This window comes from Phycodurus eques, chromosome 8 (genome assembly GCF_024500275.1).
Source record: "Phycodurus eques isolate BA_2022a chromosome 8, UOR_Pequ_1.1, whole genome shotgun sequence".
NCBI classification, from domain to species: domain Eukaryota; kingdom Metazoa; phylum Chordata; class Actinopteri; order Syngnathiformes; family Syngnathidae; genus Phycodurus; species Phycodurus eques.
Genome location: NC_084532.1, coordinates 11,859,409 through 11,880,904, shown reverse-complemented (window position 1 = coordinate 11,880,904; position 21,496 = coordinate 11,859,409). Strand labels below are relative to the sequence as shown.

Sequence of the window (21,496 nt, the reverse complement as noted above, 5' to 3'; positions counted from 1 at the left end):
ACCGATTTTATCAGGCTGATCGGTATCGGCCGATAATTAGCATTTTATGCTGATCGGCTGATCGGTTTTAATGTCATAATTCGCCGATCCGGTTAAAGACGTCAGTGATCGGCTCCGCAAAAGACATTTACTCGGCGTCGCCATCGTGCACAGTATATTTGAATCCAAAAGCTAGTTTATTTTTGGCCTTGATGCTCGTATTTTGACATAGTATTGGAAATATCTGACGGCCCATAAAGTTACTAAAACAAATAAAATAAAAAATAAAACATGTCGGCGGTGTGGGACAGACAACACATCTGAGACAGACAACACGTAATGCCTGGATCAGACTACAAGACAAATCTGCTCTTTCACGATTGCACTGTCAGACTACTGCAATAAAATCTTGTATTCCGATACCACCGCATCCCGATTTTTACGATCATTGGGCTTTATCTTGTCAACTCAAATGCGACCGAATACACTCGTTACCGTGGCGATGACAACAAGAGTAGATCGTGCCCACTTTATTAGAAGGACAAAACGGGGAAAAACATGTGTTGGAGGTCACCGGTGCTCAGGACAGGAGAGGACGTTTGTTTCAGGCTTGCTTGAGGTATGTTCACATACTTTTAATACGATACGGCTTGGAAGCAGGCAACAAAAACATTGTGTAGCCTAGCAAGCTAGTGCTAGCGCTAACGGTTGTACGTAAACATGCCGCCGTTCTGTCAAATCATGCTCTAAAGTTTCGGTGTGGGTGAAGTGATTTAATTAAAAATAAGGTAATTTAATTACAGTAAGTTAGCACCCATTATTTCTGTCATGTAATGTTGGTTTGACCTGATTGATTAGAATGCACGATCTGACTAGAGCAGTGATTTCCAACCTTTATGGAGGCAAGGAACATATTTTACAATTGAAAAATATCACGGTACACCAACAAACAAAAATTTCACAAAAAGTGGATACATTAATTTACTGTATTTACCTCCTGCCATCTAATAGAAGACCATTCATTAGTTCTGTATGTCACTATGCCTCACTGGCATAAATAGAGGAACAAAGATACATTATTTATTGTAAATATAATTTTGAGAAATTAAGTGCACAAGTATATACAGTAAATGAACAGCTCATTTAAATAGACACATTCCTCCATCTTATAATCGGATTGATCGGTTATCATTTTTTTAAACTCGCTGGCCCAAAAATCCTGATCGTGTAAAGCCTAATGAAAATACAGTAATCATATTCTCTGTTTCGTTATCATTGTTTTTGTTAGCAAAATATCGAGATAATATTGTAGTGTGAGTTGATTTCCCCACCTTATGTTTGTAGTACAGTTCAACACCATTGCAAACTACAACCACATATTGTTAAATTAATACCATTTCTCCAACAGTGTCAATCAAAACTTTTGTAAAGTACAATATTTGATACAACTCTTGGATTGGATGTCATTATAGGCCATAATGTCTTGGTATATTGGTTGTTTAGTTTTATGATTTTATCTGAACACTTAATTAAGCTCCGCAAAGGTTGAATACAGGCAACTGGACTTTTCTTGTTTATTGAAGATGTTTCACTTTCAATCCAAAAGGATTTTCAATTTAAGAAGGCATCTATGGCAAATTACAAAAGCTGTCTCTAAACAGAGGAGGAGGTTTGGGGCATCACCTATCATCTGCCTATAACAATGTCCTGACATCTCTCCCCCCAAAGATCACCTCATTCAACGGGAAGAACGGCCCCAATGAGCTGTTTTGCCACAAGACGAGTGAACGACTGAGTGGCATGCAGGACGGTCATTTTCACTAACTACACTGGGCAACAACAACAACACCCTATTGTTGATCACCCCAAGTAGAAATCCCTACCAAGGCATAAATATGGAGGCTCCACACCTAACATTTTGAACTGAAGAAGCCTTTTGGATTAAAGGTGAAACGTCTTCAACGAGAACAGTCCAGTTGCCTTAATTCAACCATTGCGGATTACCATGACCTGGATGACTGAGAATCTACACCGACAGTGAATTCAGCTCTTAATAAAATGAGGGTGAGGGGAAAAGTATTGCTGTCATATAACATACGCTCAATGAATCTCTCTATTTGACACTTGTTAGAAATGAGTGGAAACAGGCCAAATGTAATAACCCATTATGAGGATAATTACATCATTATATTTAATAATAAATGACTTACATTTTTATCGTGTATTGTATCTGCCTTACACAGTATGGACAGCAATGTCATTGCAGAACTTCCCTTTCTGCATGATGCATTGTGCTCAATTACTTTGACATCTACTGCCATCTTCACTCATGGATCCAGCCAACCACATTATTCAACTCAGCCCACCCTCACCCTTCTATGTCTCAATGCACAACACAACTACCAGCCATCTTTCCTCAGTCTTTCACCTATTGATCCCACCATGCTTCCTCATTTCCTCTGTAGGAGCATCCATCCAAACAGCCGTACATCCACCCATTCATTAGCATGAGTATGTGTGAGGTGACGTGAACTCACCTAATGGGGTTATGTGTCTCCAGGAAATGGCTGGCTCAGGTTTCCCGCTGGCTGTACAGATGAGCGACACATTGCTGCCCTCGTTTACCGTGATGTCAGAGGAAATGTCATATATCTTGGGAGGAACTGAAAGAAGGAACCAAAATATAGGTAAAAGATTTTAAACATACAATGTAAGAAACATAATATGTAATCAAGACATTTGAGAGGAAGGAATAGTCGAAGCGTTTACTGTCAGAAAACACTCAACCCCCCACTTAAAAGAATGATGTTATTTCGTTAATTGACATGGCTATGTATAATAAGAGATCTAATAAATAAAACTGGTTATCATGATGGACAGCACAGTGATTGAGTCCTTCGCACTGAATAGGAATCAATCCATGAATTTTGTATTGTATTGCATTTGCATTGATTGTACTACTTATACCAAACAAATGGATGGATGCATTCATATTCACAGTACATGGTATAGCTACATAATCAACAACATTCTTCTTTTTTTTGTTCTTTCACGTCTGCATGTTTTCATGTGGTTTATGCCAAGACTGGTAAAAACCAATACTGATAAAACATGCATAATAATCTACAACATTCTAATCACCTACAGCAAAGCGACAGTTTCACCAAATACGCCTGCATGGAGAAAGAGTATACGGTACATAAAAGAGGATCTATTCCTCTAAATGGTATATAGTAAAACATGTCCAATAAATAAATATTTGGTGTGCTAAACAGTTTCCATAATTTCATTTGCATACAACTACAGAGTTGTCAGATCTACCTGCATTGTAGATGTCTGTGGGACAAAAAATAAATAAATAAAAAATTAAAAAAAATTAAATAAAAAAAAATATATATATATATATATATATATATATATATATATATATATATATATATTCCCCTGCCAAAAATGTTGATGAGGTAGAAATAAAAAAATTCCAGTCATAACCTGCAACACCAACTTTTGATCTAATTCGAAGTTCTGTTACCATGTTCCCAGCCCACAACATTTACTTTGGTTTCAGAACTGTATACAATAATAGTCAAATGTTTACAGTCCGAAGCTTAATTCCTGTAGGCACAAGTAATTTCTGAATGTAATAACTTTCATCTAGTACTAGAGGTGTTCCAATTAAGGTTTGTGCTCATGGATATGATACAGTACTAGGGCTGTAACTATCAAATATTTTTTTTTAGAACAGATTATTCTATTTTATCTATGATTCTATTGATAAATCGAAATATCAGATCAAAATATATTTTGCAATACAATTAATTGGAAAAATATGTTTTTTGTCCAATTGCTTTTTATGAACTGACTATTGTATTGTATTGTGTAATGATTAAATAAAACCAAATAAACAACAGTTGTAGTCACAAACCTTTTCGTAACTGAGAGCTACTTATTGGGTACTCATTAATGCAAAGGGCGGTTAGTAGATACCGATCGGATCGGCCTTATCGGTATTGGCCGATATTTAGCATTTTATGCTGATCGGCTTTAATGTCATAATTCGCCAATCCGATCAATGATGTCATTGACGCCTGCATTACTTCCGGTTTAGCGTAATTTAAGTTTAATCGTTAAAATCAAACAAATTTTACCTATTAAAGGGGCACCAGATTACTTTTTATGTGGATAAAATTTAGGGAAAGTGACAAGAAACCTTTTTATCAGTCTCGTAATCTGAAGGTTGCTACACTTTATGAAATTTTGAGTTCTAGATGACAGAGGCTTACTTAAACTCAGAACACACAAAAAATACAACCGAGTGGAATTTTATAGTATATTTAATGACCTACACGAGAGATCGAGAGGGAAACACACAAAGTGGTCTAACTAAAGAAAGAAAATAACACCAATAATGGTAAAAAGGAAAATAGGCGTATGAAAAGGGAAATAGAACATCGTGTGTTGGACTAAAGTGAGAAACGCGATCGTTTAGCGCGTCCAATCCGGACAAGAGAGAGAGAGAGAGAGAGGACAAAATTGAGATTTTGTCTGAAGCTAGTAATTTCGCCAAAATTATTAGGCACTAATATTGTAACGTCTGGCAAAAGTTTGCCTTGTCTACTCACGACCGTACTCAGCTGGTCTCTGGGAGTGGTCTCTCTGGGCGCGTCTCAGAAGCACGGAGGCAGGTTTGGTTGAAGAAGGAAAAAAGGTAGAAAAATAATGCAAAACAAAGGAGGCGGAAGACGAAAAATGGTTGTTCGTCACGCCTTCTTGGGAGAATAGGACCGTCTCTCACCCCACCTGACTTCCGGGATCCGCTCGCAAGTTCAGAGAACTCACGCTTGGCTGGCAGCCGAACAGCAACTGTTCGGGAGGCTGAGCAGCGGGGCTCCACGGAGGCTAGGGAGCCGGGTATCAATCCCCCAATCGCAGGGCACATACAAACAAATAACCATTCGCACTCACATTCACACCTACGGGCAATTTAGAGTTTTCAATTATTGTGCCTGTTTTTGGGATGTTACCATTCCCTATACCGATTATCTTTATTAAGGAAGCTGGAGCTTATGTGAGCTGACTTTGGGCAAGGGTTGGGTTACACCTGGATTGATACAAAAAAAAAACATAATTTTCCATTTTCCAAGGAAATAGTGTCAAATGCCCAGCCCTTTGATTTCAGATAATTGACATACAGGTGCAATTTACAATTATTAGCATGGCAATATAAGTGGAATGGTAATGTTATTTAGAGGAAGTAGCGCACAGTTAGAAAGTCAGATGAGGCTTGTCTCAACCTTAGTGTTTAAAGATGGACACGGAAAAACCTCACAATATACCAATATACTGTCTGTCCATCTGTCTGTTCATTCAAATGAATGCAATGGGTACTTAAAGCTCATTTTTGTCATAAACTGATGATCAGTCTTGATAATTCTTACAGCAAAACACACCAAACTATAACGAAACAATAAAAGGGAACAAAGGCATCCTGGGTAAAACTAAATACATGTAGTGAGTTTTCTTTCCATTCATCGAAGTGGGCCTGGTAGCAATATTGGTGGATAGATGCTGTAGTGGAAGAAGCCAAGACATAAACCTTATCAGCCTTTATTGCTTGTCTGCATAGCATCTCCTCATATTCTTCCTGCTTGTGGCTAAGACGTTGGCTAGATGAATAAAGACTGGAGATGTGAAGGATGGTGACAGAGAGCAAATGACTTAAAGAGGCTCTAAAAAGATATCAGTGTTTTGTTTCTAAATGCATTGAATATGTTTGAAGTCCTGAAAACATATGCATAGACTTATAACAATATAGAACTGATTTGTTGAGCTATAGCTGAAGCATCTTTTTCACATTTGAATTTTCCTGATTTTGTGGGCAGGGCTAAGACACAGCCCCGTGTTGTCTACTTTCTACTGCAAGTTCCCTTCCCCACTATATAAGTACAAAGTGGCGTCATTTTGTTTGGCTGCTCAGTTGTGAGTTACCTGTGTTTAGCTTCCATAACAAGCCCCATTTACCACTCCAGCTTGTAGTTCGCAAACTAAAGATGGCTACACCCCAAAAATCCATCTTCGCTGGATGCCTCAATTTACAGAACAGCTCGGTGACAATTTTTAAGCTTCCAAAAATAGGGAAATATAAAATCAATGGATTGACTTGGCAGCACGGCGAACGACTGCTTAGCACATCTGCCTCACAGTTCTGAGGACCAGGGTTCAAATTCCAGCCCCACCTGTGTGGAGTTTGCATGTTCTCCCCGTGCCTGCCTGGGTTTTCTCCGGGTACTCCGGTTTCCTCCCACATCCCAAAAACACGTGTGGTAGATTGATTGAAGACTCTAAATTGCCCGTAGGTGTGAATGTGAGTGTGAATGGTTGCTTGTTTCTATGTGCCCTGCGATTGGCTGGCCTCTCGTCCGAAGATAGCTGGGATAGGCTCCAGCACGCCCTCGACCCTAGTGAGGATAAGCGGTACAGAAAATTGATGGATGGATTGATTTACTTTTTTTTTTTCTGGCGACCTGAAAATCAACACCACCACCCGACTGTGCAGTGTGCATTTTACTACGGATAGTTTTGTAAACTTTCACCAGAGGTAACATGGTTTCGTGGGTAACTTGATACGAGTAAATGGGGCAGCGCCGACTGTCTAACTACCTGGGCTTCCTCCTACCGTCTCGCTGTCGTCAGGTGCCGTGTTCAGCTGTGACATTATGTCACCAACAACGATGGAAAGTTGACTTGCATGCTTATTTTTACAATTATAGTCCACAATAACCATTTAATTTTGAAGTTAAGTCTCCTGATTTTACAACATATAAGCTATCACCCCCTCAGGATGTTTGATTCCTTTTGGCGCATCCATTTAACATCCCCACAGAATCTGAGAGCTAAGAGGTGGCCCTTGAAAGCTGAGAGGTGGCCCTTATTATTCAAGTTTTGAAACCTGATTTTATACTGTATACTTAGCAATTTGTTTTATTCATTCAAATTTGGCAGGCTTGTTAACATTACTCTTTTCGGTGGTGTGTCGAATTTACATGCCATTTTTTGGGCCTGCTTAGGGCCACTTTAAGACGAATACATTCCAAGCAAGTGCACATTAGCTTATGAGCATTATTCCATAATGGAATCATTATCAAAGATGAATTCAGCGATTCACCCTCCTAATGTTACACATGAATTAGCCTGAGGGAGTGATGACTGCGTGTGATGGTGTGGTTCAGTGTGACATCAAGTATGCGAGCTTCTGTTCTAATGCATCATTTAATGTGCATGCAAATGGTTGTTTTTCTCTGTAGAAATTCACAACGGCTAGGTATGAGGTGTCCAAATAGATGCCTAACAGAATAAGTTAATTATTTAAAGTCCCACAGAGTTACACATACATATATATATAGTCTTTGAATGTTGGAGTTCACACTTGCTGTATTTCCCATATTTACAGTATTAACAGTAGAAGTGCATTTGCTATGGGAGAACACAAGCATTAAAAAAATGAACAAAAAAAAAAAATATATGGCCATTCAAAACAGTCACTTCATGGAGAAAGGATATACAGTGCTATGGAAAAATATCTGCCTCCTTCTCAAGTTATTTTTTTTTGGGGGGGGGGGGGGGATAGTTTCCCCACTTTGTTTAAGATCGTCAAACAAATATGAGACAAAGATAAATCAAGTAAACATGGTGATTTTATTTATTAAGGGGTGGAGGTGGGGGGGACAACAACACGAAACTACCCAGCCCTATGTTAATAAGTAATTGCCCCTAAACCTAATAACTGGTTGGACCTCCCTCAGCAGCAACTGCCAGAGTCTGCATGCTAATTTTTTTCTTTTTTTTTTTTTTGCCTCCGCGTCATGCTGGTGATAAACTAAAGGCCTCTGCATGGGCAACACTTTGCATTCTCAAGATCACTGGTTATTTTCAATTAGGAGGCTGTCAACATGAATCTGTGATAAGGCTTGTTTGAAATTATTTTTAGAGATAAGCATTAGATTAGCTTTAGCATGCTTCTTTCCATTTACAACAAAATTTCAGCATCCAAACAGCAATGACTGGGAGTGATCCTCTCTTCAAGTTTTACATCGTGTGTGTGTGTGTGTGTGTGTGTGTGCGTGTGTATGCGCATGTGTGTAAGTAGGTGTGTGTGTGTGTGTGTCTGTGTGCCTGCGTGTGTGTGTGTGTCTGCGTGTAAAATCAATGATCTGATGGGAGGGCAAAAGCTTCATCTCCATCTGTCACAGACTGGAATGCAGCGTGAAAGGTCAGAGTTCAACATCTTAACGTGCAGGTCATGATTAATATGGAGGGAGCTTTTGCCAGCTTGCTACAGGCAGTCATAAGAAGAAACTTCACAGTCTGTGTTGAATTCTGCTCTTTAACAAGGTCTCTTCTATTCAGACTATGGAGCGTGTTAAGACGGTTGCTGCTGTAGTTAATATTAGTTGTACATTTATGCCTAAAATTAAAATCCCAAAGAGCTGCTGCATTTGTAAAAATTACTAAAGGAAATATTCATTAGCCCAGATTATTATTATTTTTTTTAACCTTTTTACTCAACCATTTTATATTCATCATTCACAGTCAATATTAGGGATGTAACGATATCTATATCTCACGGTTCGGTTTTATCACGGTATTAATTTCAGAGTATGATAATTATTGCAATATTGTGGGAAAGCTCAGGGTATTGCAAGAAGAATCACGGTAGGTTCACGGTACAGGTGAGGCAAAGAGGCAAAAGCAGGAGAACCGAAAAACCTCTCCTTTTCTTGCTCCTCTTCTACTTGACTCTTGCTGAGTCCTTCTCGATAGGTTGTAGTAGTTTGTCCATTTTCCCACAGGTTTTTGTGAAAAAGACAGCTTCAAATCATATATTATCGTACACTTCTATCCTCGTCCATCCAATGTTTACATTCATATGCTCTACCTCCATAACAGTATTATTGCTGCAAGAATAATATATGGTCACAATCACAAAAATGTCCATTGAGAAATTGTCTGTTCAATAATTTAATAGCATTTACTATATTGCCATTTTTTAAAATTTATAACATTAGAAATTGGATACTGCCTACTAACAGTGATTTATTTGCTTGAGTCCAAAAATTCAAATGAAGTCATAAACAGAGGAGCTCTCTTAATCCTTAGTTTCTTTTCTTCTTTTCCTCCGTTAAGTGATATTGTAGGATGATTTATTTTTCTGAGCAGCCTCTAATGAAATCTAGACATTTCATTTGAAGAGAGGGAAGTATGTCAGATTTATTTTTGCCTTGATATCTGTATTTGTATGGCGTGGACCTATTTCATCATTTCATTTTTGGGAATAATGCAATATATTGGCGGACGGCGACAGTATGTTGTAATTGGGAGATGGAATCATTATTTCTTTCACCCATGACTCTCGACTTGAGAGAAACACTCACTCGTGTACCACTAAAGAGTGCTGCTGTTACAATATGCTAAAATAATTTGGCGGCTCATCTCTTCGAGGGGTAACGGTGGTGGCGGCTCGCAGAGGGCCGGCCAGCGGGGTTTTCCGGTGGCGGCTGCCATCGGCCGGGATGCGGCTTCACCAAGTGGAGGTCCACGAGCAGCCGATGCCGGCCTATGGTTCAGCGTTTGCTGGGACGAAGGCCGTCGCGAACAACAAGGCGCCTCTAGCCCAATCGATTGCGACGATTGGGAGGGGACTCGCAGGACCGAGTTGTTTTTGGTCAAGTGGGCAAGTCAGCCAATCAGTGTATTTTTTGTGACGTACCCGCATAGTCAAATGGGTTATGCGTCCAATCGGCTGCGTTTATACTCTTAATGAGGAAGTGGAGCGCTGTAGGCTGGCTGAAGCAGCTTGGCTAAGCGATGTGGCTACATATAGCTGGCCCAAAACTACATTTTGAACACAACGGCTCATTATTTTATACCGAGAGAAGACCACGACGATATCAAGGCACTACTAATTTTGCAATAGTGCGGTATTGTGAATATTGTTAAATCCCTAGTCAATATCTTTTCTAAATTCAGGGTTTATGATGGGGTAACCTGACAACTCACCCATCAAGTAGCCACCAAGATTTAGCATGCTGCTACATTTTGGGGTTAGAATAACAAGGTTACGAAGGAAAATGTTTCTGCCTGAGGCCATGGGCTAGGGTTAGAAGTAGAGAGATACTTTTAAAAATGTATATTTTGCTCAGGTGAAAATTTATAGATCCATGCCCACAAAACTCTATGTACAAATGAAAACATATTTGTGAGATCTCAAGATTTTTGACCAATCGGATTCCTGAAAAAGCTCATTTTCAGGGTTACGATTGGTCGTGCATTCTGACTTATTCATTGAGGCATGTTATGTTTCAAATTAGCGTTTGTCTATATGAAGTCAAGAAAACAACATGAATGATTGTAATTTTTTTTATTGGTCTTGCATGGTATAAGTCTTGCTCACGCCTGTCATTGCACATAATGAATTCAAGGCACGTTAGGCAATAACAGCGTTTGATTTACAAAGTCCACCCTACTACCTTTCCAAAACCCACATTTGTTAAGCACAACAACAACCTCTGTGTCTGGGCAAAAGGCCAACACACAAGGAACATTTTTTGGGGGAAAAATATCTGTCTATATGCATGTAGACATGTCCTGAATTGACGCAAAAAAATAATTATTTCCAAGCTTAACCTTGAAAATACACTTTGTAAACCTGAACTGCTTATTAAACAAATGAAAATGTCTGTTTTTGCGCAACATTGTACTGTTTGGTCTGATTTGTGGACAGTGAAATCAATTATGATTAAAAACAACAACTTTAGTCTATATCTTTTTTTCTCCCATTCTTGCAAAAGCATGTATTCATGTATATGTATATGTGTATATTCCCTATTGTTTTATCAAAAATCGCTTTTTGCTGAGTGATGTTAATTTTTCAAAGACTTAGGAATACAAACTTTCAACTCTCATTGCTCAAAAAGCTTTTGGCAGCTATCAAACGTGTCATGGAAAAAAAACAATGTCACTTGGGCTTCTGGGATAGCCGTCACCATCAGGGTCATGTGCGAAATTGTCCTTGTTCGTGCACTGGTAATGACAGTAAGCCATTTCCTTAAACTATTCATACAAATCTGTAATTGGATGCTTGTGTAAGGGTCAAGTGTTCATTTCCATAGTTTAAAAACTTCTTTGCTGTGACTACCCTCTCTCTGTCCTAATTCATGTTGGACAGAGATGAGTAAAAAATAACGGCATAAGAAATACTGGGGCTATGGCTGTACACTGTATACGTACAAGGACTTCACGTGTACCCACGGATACTTTTAGCTACGTGTCAGCTGCCACATTCATTCTCTGATGGCGCCCAACATCGATCGCAGGGTGGTGGAATAGTGTCTGAACAACAAGTGTGTACCAAAGAGCAAGCTGGTCCCACTGAGGTGTTTGAAAAGGCCAAAGTCATGAATATTCAATAAATTGCTCATTATAAAAAACCCTGAGCTTGTGCTTTGCAGAATACAGATGTCAGCCTGTCCCGTTTGTTTACTGTGTTTCTTTAGATGGCTTGTTCACCGATTATTACAATGAAGGCATTCATACAGAACATAAGCAAATCTAATCTTATTAAATATGTAATTTTAATGATTGTCTATTTTATGTCTTTAGATTCAAGTTGTTTGCCATCCCCCAGCAATGATGTCCAGTAGCAGAATACTTGACAAGACATGCTCTTCATTTGTACGCTGGCCACCAGATGAATTAGAGGGATGAGATGTCCTCCACTGCTGGTGGTCAGTCTGTATTTAGCGTGATGCATGCAGGAGTGCCCTAGGGACGGGGTGCACAGGCTGTGATATTCATCTGCCCAATTAAGGCCAGTGTTTGTCATAGATGTCGGCCAGTGCTTCATCCACTGAAAATCCGTTTCACCGCAATTGTAATTGTGATAAAGTGTATGATAAACAAAGCCTGAGGACTGTGGACTGTTTTTTAATCCACACAGTAGACACCAAACTAATGCAACTGGGTTCACTGAAGCACAGTCATGCAACAAAAGAAAATGGCCTTCCCAAAATGGTCCCCGCAAAGTAGGAAGCATAGGATTGTCTGAAGATGCATTTACACAAATCCAATCCAGTAAAGGCAGTAGTTTCTGTATCTTGGCTTTTTTGAATGGTTCCATGATGACAATCCTTTTGAAACCACCCACCTGATGACACTGTAATTTGCATACCGTACCTGTACCTGTTCATGCACCAACTGCTTAGGCTTTTGCCTCATCCAAAAGTGTGTTTTTATGATTTACACGACATACAGTATATTCATCTTGGAAATTTACGGTAGAAATGTGTCCCTGCTGGTTACAATGCAAAAGTCTTCTTGGGTCACTTGAAAGGTGCTATATACAGTACAGTGGTGACTTGAGATATTAGTGACCTGACTTAGGAGTTTTTCAAAGTATGACCCATCATTCGTACGATTTTTTTGGATTGACGTGCGCAAACTTGAGTTATGAGTGCTGTATGGTGGTACTGACAAAACTACAACAAGCAGCACTTTGGCAGTAAATATTCTTCAAAAAGAGGCTGTAAGCTGCTTATTGCCACTCTGAAGTTTGCAGTCAAACTACATCACAGTAAGAGAATGGATGACTGGTTAGCACATCCCCCTCACAGTTCTGGGGACTCAGATTCCAACCCGGCCTCGCCTGTGTGAAGTTTGCATGTTCTCCCCGTGGCTGTGTGGGTTTTCTCCGGACACTCCGGTTACCAAAAACATGCATGGTAGGTTACTTGAAAACTCTTAATTGCCGCTAGGTGTGAATGTGAGTGAGAATGTTTGTTTGCTTATATGTGCCCTGCGATTGGCTGGTGACCAGTTCAGGGTGTACCCTGCCTCTCGCTCAGAGTCAGCTGGGATAGGCTCCAGAATGCCCGTGACCCTAGTGAGGATAAGCGGTTCAGAGAACGAATGGATGTTGTGTGTTTAAAACAACCACATACAGTATATTTTCCTTATAGGCAGCTAGAATATTGCTTTCACATAATGGGAAACGATGTAGGCACAGGCTAATGATAAGCATTTATGTGGTGTTGTTATAACCCTTTAAGCTACGGATATTTTACCACAAAAGCTTTAGCAACACATGTAGACAGACAATATAACAATACTCACAGGCATATATTGTTTATCCTCTGGGAAGAAGGATTAATATTACTGCCGTACACAGAATCTGAGACTGTCTCCATGTACAGCATATCTGAATATCTGCATTATATTGGCACCGGTAGCCAAGGCAGGTGCGCGCACAACAGAATGAGCAGCACAATGTGCACTAAATTGAAGGAGAAGGAGAAAACTGTTTTTAATTACATTTAATTATGTCATTATTGTGTTTTTTCTACAAAGTATAATAACAGTTATTTTTATAACCAAAAAAAACATTACAAAGCTGGAACGAATGAATGACAATTCCATTCATTTCAATGGGGAAATATGTTTTGAGTTACAGCCATAAAATTCTAAGTTAATGATTATTTGCTTAAAACAATAACATTTATCAGTTTGAACATTAAATATCTTGTCTTTGTAGTGTGTTCAATTAAATATAGGTTGAACATGATTTTCAAATCCAACCAGTTCAGGGTGTACCCCGCCTCCTGCCCGATGATAGCTGGGATAGGCTCCAGCACGCCCGCAACCCTAGTGAGGAGAAGCGGCTCAGAAAATGGATGATGGATGGATGATTTTCAAATCATTGTATACTGTTTTTATTTATGTTTAACAGAACGTCCCAACTTCATTGGAATTGGGGTAGTATGAGAGTGGTCAAAGAACGAATTGAACTCATATGTCAAGGCAACACTATACTGTAAATCTTGGTGTAGGTATGATATATTGGTTAACTCTCACTTTCCTTTCCATTCAATTCCATTGTAACACCAAAGACGGATTTACAAATTCTCTGTTGAGCTATTAATGCTCCACAACTGTCCAAAGTATACTTCCTATAATGACACCCCAACAAAGGGCCACTGTTTGGATAATTTGGGACCCTTAACAGGCTGAACTGAACTGTGCCCTAAAAAATGTTTAAGGAGTCAAGCCCAAACTCTCAATAAAACTGATTTATTCATTTATTAGGAGGTGAATGTTAAAACCTTTCTGTAGCTACATACAAACAAAGTACAATGAAAGAAGATTCTCAAATCAATAAATTAAGGCAGAATATGTTCTTCCTAGGGCGCCACGGTGGATGACTGGTTAGGGCGTCTGCCTCACAGTTCTGAGGACAATCCCCGGCCCCGCCTCTGTGGAGTTTGCATGTTCTCTACGTGCCTGCATGGGTTTTCTCCGATTACTCCTGTTTCTTCCCACATCCCGAAACCATGCATGGTAGGTTAATTGAGGACTCTAAATTGCCCGTATGTGTGAATGTGAGCGCGGATGGTTGTTTGTTTGTATGTGCCCTGCGATAGGCTGGCAACCAGTTCAGGGTGTAACCCGCCTCCTGCCCGATGATAGCTGGGATAGGTATGTTATGAAGCCACTCGAGGACCCTCCAGCGCGCCCGCGACCCTAGTGAGGAGAAGTGGCTCAGAAAATGGATGGATGGATGGATGTTCTTCCGAATGCTTATTGGTATGTTATGAAGCCACTCGAGGAAAAATTCAAGCCACAGTATTGAATGTGCTGCAGTCAGTCGCAGTGGGATACTTGTCTTGGTCCGTGTTTGATGGAGACAACTTTTGAAAAGTGTTACTGGCACAGAATAGAAGAATAAAGAAAAATTGTTCATCTGAAATACAAGGCTTGGCCTTGTTTCTACAAGTTTCCAATGGTGGCTGGCTCTCACAGTCAAATTGAATGAATTAGAGTGGAGACTGAGACGCAGGACGACTTTATCAGTGTGTGACCTCACAAATACGCTTCTGGAAAAATGGTCATAAAGTCCCATAAACACACTCCTAAACATTGTGGAAAACCTTCCCAGAAGAGTTTAAGCTGTTATAATTGCAGAGGTGTGACCGATGTCATTTTAAACACAATGGATTAAGAATGGGATGTCACTTATAAATTGTAAATCCATATTAGAGTCAAGGCAGGTGTGCGAAGTATTTGGGCAATATTGTGTATTCTTAAAAGATACATTGTCTGTTGTGCCATTTTTGGGAAAAGAGATGTGGGAACTGAATAGTTGTCCTTCCTCACGGACTAATTCACAACTTAACTCTATTCAATTGTATTTATAGAACTGCAGCTGAAACAAAGTGCTGTACATAAATACAAATCAAACATAAAACATAAGACAACTGAAGTTCACAATTAAAAAAAAATGGGGAAAAAAAACTAAGTTAAGAAAAAAAACTAAGTTAAAAACAAAAATGACACTAAAATAAGGCCTCAGGACTTATGTTGTGTTAAAAGCCAAGGAATAAAAACGGGTCTAAAAATGATCAGCTTGTTTTGGACAAGTGACAGAAAGAATCCTATCCCCTTTGAGCTTCAACTTTAATACCTCCGGGAGCAGCTGCTAAGCTGACCTGCGGCATCAGGCAGAAGTGTAGGAATGGAGCAGCTCAGCGAGATAAGGCGGGGCGGGACGATTTTGAGATTTGAATGACATGTGAGGGACATAATGACAATGATTAGTGACTAACAAAATGTCAGATCTCATAATGGAAAATATGTTGCTTTCTATGCATTCACACTCTCACAAGTTTCACTGCAACATTAGCGCCATGCTGTTTGAATGCCTCACTACCCTGCTGAAACGCTTACAAGGCAGCCATCCCCATTGGAAAAGTTAAAGACCAAGAGGTGAGGTTGTGTTGAAACACAGAGCATTTATCTCACATTATATCCGTGATGTACACATGACTGTATTTGGACTAGGTCATGCGAAAATCTATTTTAAGTACACGTGCTAATTATTGATAGGAGTGATAGAATTATTAAATATTATGAATCAGCTGTGATTAGCAAGGCTTCTTCACGCCACATTATTTGATTATGCCCTTTGTCTTTTCTGACATAGAGAATGGATCGACAACCTGGAGCTTCAACTCTCCACGTTTCTTTGAAAGACTCTTTCCAGACTGAGTCATCCTACGGGGGCGTGCAGTGAGTTCTCTTTGCGGATCTGCTCTGATCCATATTAATGTCCAGAGCCTTTTCATCACATGCTGGATTATGTCTTGACATTTGTAGAATGGTTAACCCTATACAGACAGCACTACATAATGTGGGATCATCTTGTTTCACCAAAATAAAAAAAAATAAAAAATAAAATATATATGTCCAAATACATTGCATTAATTGTATTTTTTCAATGAGGCTTTAAAAAAAATAATAATAAAAAGCATAGATTGTGTTGGTGAAATGTGTGAATACATTTCAACAGCTGAGCCCAAAAGCATGTGTTGTGATTAAACAGACTACCATGGGCCATGAGAGCGAAACGCCTCAAACGCCCCTTCACTGTGACAAGATATTCTTAGACAGGGCACATATTTAATGCATTAACACATCCACAACCTTAATTAATAGAGAGGGATGGTGGCCATGTGGCGTGGTTGTGAATGATAACAGTCTCTCATTCTTCAGTAGAAGATGAGAAAATGGTCAGAAGTGCTCTATAATTACAGTAGGTTAGCATGTGTAAAATCTTGCAAAAAAATATTACATTTCACTAATTCAGCATATCTCAAATACCTTGACATTTTTTTATGTTTTAACTGAAGTTGGAGAGCTACAGTACTTGTTAACATAATCTGCATTTTAAGACATCAGCAAAAGGCACCTTCAAGTGCAACACAGGGCAAAAATAAAGCGGTCCAACGGGGCAACTCAGAGCTGTCATACCAGAGAAATCCTATTTCTTGAATTCCTACAACATTCTCGTGGGTGCTATTTAATAAGAATAGAGCATTGAGAAGAAAATGCGGCATCTGATGTAGTGAGGTGACACAAGATCTGTGAGAAGGATAAATGTCACACAGAGATTAAAAGATTTGAAGAAGCAGAAGCAGCACCCATATTGAACCCTACTATTTTGTTTCATGCAATCCATTTAATTTGGTTTTGGGAATTGTAACAACAACTCAAGATTGATGTAGTCGTAACTATGGGTGGAATAGGCATAAGTATTAGACTTTATACCAATTTTATCGGCCTGATCGGTATCGGCCGATAATTAGCATTTTATGCTGATTGGCTGATCGGCTTTAATGTCATAATTCCTTATACCAGCTATCTTCGGGCGAGAGGCGGGGTACACCCTGAACTGGTCACCAGCAAATCGCAGATTATTGTTGTTGTTAGTATTATTAGTGTTATTATTATTATGACACAATACTATCCCTCCAATGGAAGTTGAGATGAACATCACTTGGTGGGTGGGTTGCTCAATAACCCTACCGTGCACCCAAAAGTGAGTGGAGACTTGTGCATATTTTTTTATATTGTAATCCCCTCTTGCTCCATTTTATATCCAACTTGGTCAGCCTAAGCAAAAATGCCCCCCCAAAAAAAGAATCAAGTTCCATAAAATCCTTTTGACTTGAACTGTACCATCCATGTTGAGACATTAATAAATGTTGTGTGTTTGGACTAAAATCCAGATTACAATGACTCCCGCCCCCCACAGAATCTATTTCCCAGCCTGTTAAATGCTGCGTTCGACCCAGATGCTCGCCTACACTCCCTCATCTGTCAAGAAATCCATGTGTCCCTGTCAGGGTTGCGTGTGTGTGTGGGGGGGGGGGCTTTTGCCCTTGATGCCAAAGTTTCCCCATTGTCAATTATTATTATTATTATTTTATTTATTTTTTTTACATTTGCGTGAGTGTGTGTAAGCCTGTCTCGGGCCTTTCATTAATAAAATCTAATGTAACTGTGTTAGAAAAAAAACAAAAAACATATTCAGTTATAATTTATTAACCTTTAACACATAAGCCTCAAAATGTCTGCCTGGAGTTTTTTTGCTTATTTTGACCATGAAAGGGTCAGAAAATGTCCTGTGAATAAGTGCTTTTGATCTTTTTCCCAGAAAACTAGGGTAAGGGTTAGGTTAGGTTATCCCTGACGTGTCGTCGACGACGATGTGTTTGAATAGAGAGAGGGTGCATTTGAGCGGGGAGGGGCTGTGTCGAGTCTCTCCGCGTGAAGCTGCTCATCCATGAGTGAGATTCACCTTATAAGCCATGTAAATTGAGTAACTCTTTTACATGTAAATGTAGACATTGTATGACAAAGTAATAGGTCATGTTAACGTTAGGAGGGATAATGTAGAGTGAGTCGGTGATTGTGAAACGTCAACGGACAAGGAGATGTCTGTGTAACTTCTGTGTCTTTTTACTTAATCGAAGTTAGGCAAAGCAATTGTCATCAATGCATTTTCCTTTTATGATAATGGTTTGGTAAATTCAGTCGAGAATGTGCATGTGAGTGCGAATGGTTGTTTGTTTGTACGTGCCCTGCAATTGGCTGGCAACCAGCTCAGGGTGTACCTGAGCCTCCTGCCCGATGATAGCTGGGATAGGCTCCAGCACGCCCGCGACCCTAGTGAGGAGAAGCGGCTCAGAAAATGGATGGATGGAAACAATATGACACTTTTTAAATACTCCTTAATGCAGTGTTTCCAAACCTTTATTGAGCCCAGGCACCCATTTTACATTTTTTCACAGCACACCAAGAAACAAAAATACTGAAATAATAATAATCTTAATTTTCTTAACAAATTGACTGACCCTCAACAATAAAAATTATTGTTCATGGATCATATTAACATTTATTCATTCGTCTTCCGTTCCGCTTATCCTCAATAGGGTCACGGGCATACTGGACCCTATCCCAGCTATCTTCGGGCGAGAGGCGGGTTACACCCTGAACTGGTCGCTGGCCAATCGCAGGGCACATTTAAACAAACAAGCATTCGCACTCACATTCACACCTACGGGCAATTTAGAGTTTTTAATGAACTGGTGATTTGAATCCCGGTCCTCAGAACTGTGAGGCAGATGTGCTAACCAGTCGTCAACAGCGGCGTCTATATTAACATTCATTGAATTAATTTTATTTTTCTACTCAATATCTAATAATAACCATAATAGTGGTAAAAATACTAATGTTTTATGTGAAATTGGCAATATTTTGTGTATTGTGTCATGTTTTAGATCACTTGTGTACATGTACCTAATATTGCGATCTATTGTGGGAGGTAAGAAAACCATTATTTCTGCACTTACAACTGTTTTGCAGGCAGTCAATTAATCTTTGGCTATGTGTTACAGAGAGTATATTTTGAATTACCAATCTTAACATTTCATCCCGTTAATTTGCTACCATGTGCATTATAGATTTTATTTCATTTCATGCTGTACAAGGAGCGACTCTGTGAGCCACCATCACACACCACGAGGTGTTTGTTAACATTACCTTGCCTCTGCCTGCACCGCCTTATCTGTCTGCCAACTGTGCCTGCTGCCACTGTTTTCACTATTCCTGAAACCATTTCCAACTGATGCCTACAATGGAAATAGTTTCCTTTTGGAGCTGCCTTTTTGATGAACAGCAGTGGACTTGGCTCTGCTCACAGACAAACTCATAATTTCCTGTGACTCATTCATTTAAAAAAGAGGAACTTGGCAAACCTGGAGGGGTTCCTCAGTGCGCTAACTAAAAAGAAAAATTATTTACAGACATAGAAAATATTTGCTTTTTTACCACAGAAACATGAAACGTTTCTCAGACTATTCACCACAGAACAAAAATGTGTACTCCGGCTCAAAACAGTTTTCATCTTATGCCTGCCGCATACCAAACGATGCACCCAAACCCGACTGAGCTCTTGCGCAGTGTGCGGGGTTCGGCAACTAGTTTTCATGAGTGGCAATCACTTGGCCACTGGTTGCACGATGTAGCAACGTCGCAGATTACAGCCAATCAAAATGCGTATAAGCGTTAACAAACGCCCCGAATTTTTTTTTTAAACCAGCAAGACCCAGCCAGCCACCGGCAAGCCATTCAAATACAGTATATACAGTATACATAAATTGTGTTCAACAACAATACTTAACTATATTTATAATTTAATATGTACCTATGGATGAAAAAGCGAAGTTTGTAGTCATTGTCACCAAAATGGACATGAGCGAATAGGGGCGAGCTGAGCCTCTCACAACATCTGCTCGATTGCTTTTATTTTGTCCCACGTCTTCTCCTTGTAGCAACGCACTTTTCCCTTGATTGTCACGCTGTCTTTTTTTGGTTTCATAGAAGTGATACCATAAAATATACTCTGCTATGAGGAGCCTCAAAAGCCTATACAGGCTGGCAGTTTAACGTCGCAGGTCGTCCATAGATCAAATCGTTGTATGTGTGGGTGTGAGTCGCCACCTGCCATTTTTTTTGTGATGGTTTAGTCCAAGACAGGTTCCTAATAGGGTTGGCCATTGAGAATCGAGAACCGATTGGAACCGGGACTAACGTTCCAGGTCTCCCGGAATCGTTCAAATTAAAACATTTCGGTTCCCAGTTTCAATGCCTACAGTACGCCGGCCCCGAAGAAGTGTCGAAAACCAACGAAGAAGTGGCGAGAACCAACAAAGAAGAACGCACACGGAGATATGTTTGTGTCCAACGAGGCAAACAAACGTGTGTCTTACCTTTGTTAAAATTAAATGACAAGTCGACTCAGTGCAACACTTGGAATAAAATTATATTGTGCAAAGGAGGCTTTCAGACATCTACACATCGTGAAAGCCTCCTTTGCACAATATAATCTTATTTAAAGTGTTGCACTGAGGCGACTTGTCATTTAATTTTAACAAAGGTAAGACAAAAAAAAAAGGTAAGACGCCGCCGCCGTTGGGCACAAGCATATTTCGTGCGCGTTCTTCTTTGTTGGTTTTCGCCGCTTCTTCATTGTCCCAATTCTTTGTGATGTAAAGTTGCTACAGTGAAGTTTTAGCTCAATGTTAAGCTTTTTTTTCTGTCATCAGCTCTTACGTTGGTTTGAAGACCAAAATAAATGCAAAAACCATCAGTGCAAAAGTACAAGCAACCGTTTACCTTGTTAGCGGTCTCAATGTTGGCATAGATGTATTTTATTGTTTCACTCACCCAGTTAACTGAGAGTTGACTTCACTGAAGCTCCGCACGATGTAGGCTGAGGCTCGGAGCGCGTCAGACACTACACATCGTGAAAGCCTCCTTTGCACAATGTAATTTTATTCGAAGTGCTGCACTGAGGTGACTTGTCATTAATTTTAACAAAGTTAAGACACATTTTTGTCCATCGTAACCACCGTTGGGCACGTCATGGTGCGTGCTCTTCTTCGTTGGTTTACGCCGCTTCTTTGTTGTTTTTCGCCACTTCTTTTCTCGGCTTGAGGACTAGGTATCGACAATGGGAACCAAATGTTTTAATTTGAACGGTTCCGGGACAACCGGATCATTACTCCCGGTTCCAATCGGTTCTCGATTCTCCATGCCCAACCCTAATCCCAAAAACATGCATGGT

The 21,496-nt window shown here is 39.7% G+C and overlaps 1 protein-coding gene across 1 annotated transcript in view; it reads right to left on the bottom strand.

The window, feature by feature from the left end:
* negr1 (neuronal growth regulator 1) overlaps positions 1 to 21,496 on the bottom strand; it is a 215,817-nt gene that overhangs the window by 120,406 nt on the left and 73,915 nt on the right. The window contains exon 4 of the mRNA XM_061684176.1: positions 2,517 to 2,642. Coding sequence (XP_061540160.1) covers positions 2,517 to 2,642 — 126 coding nt within the window. The remainder of the gene's footprint in view (positions 1 to 2,516; positions 2,643 to 21,496) is intronic.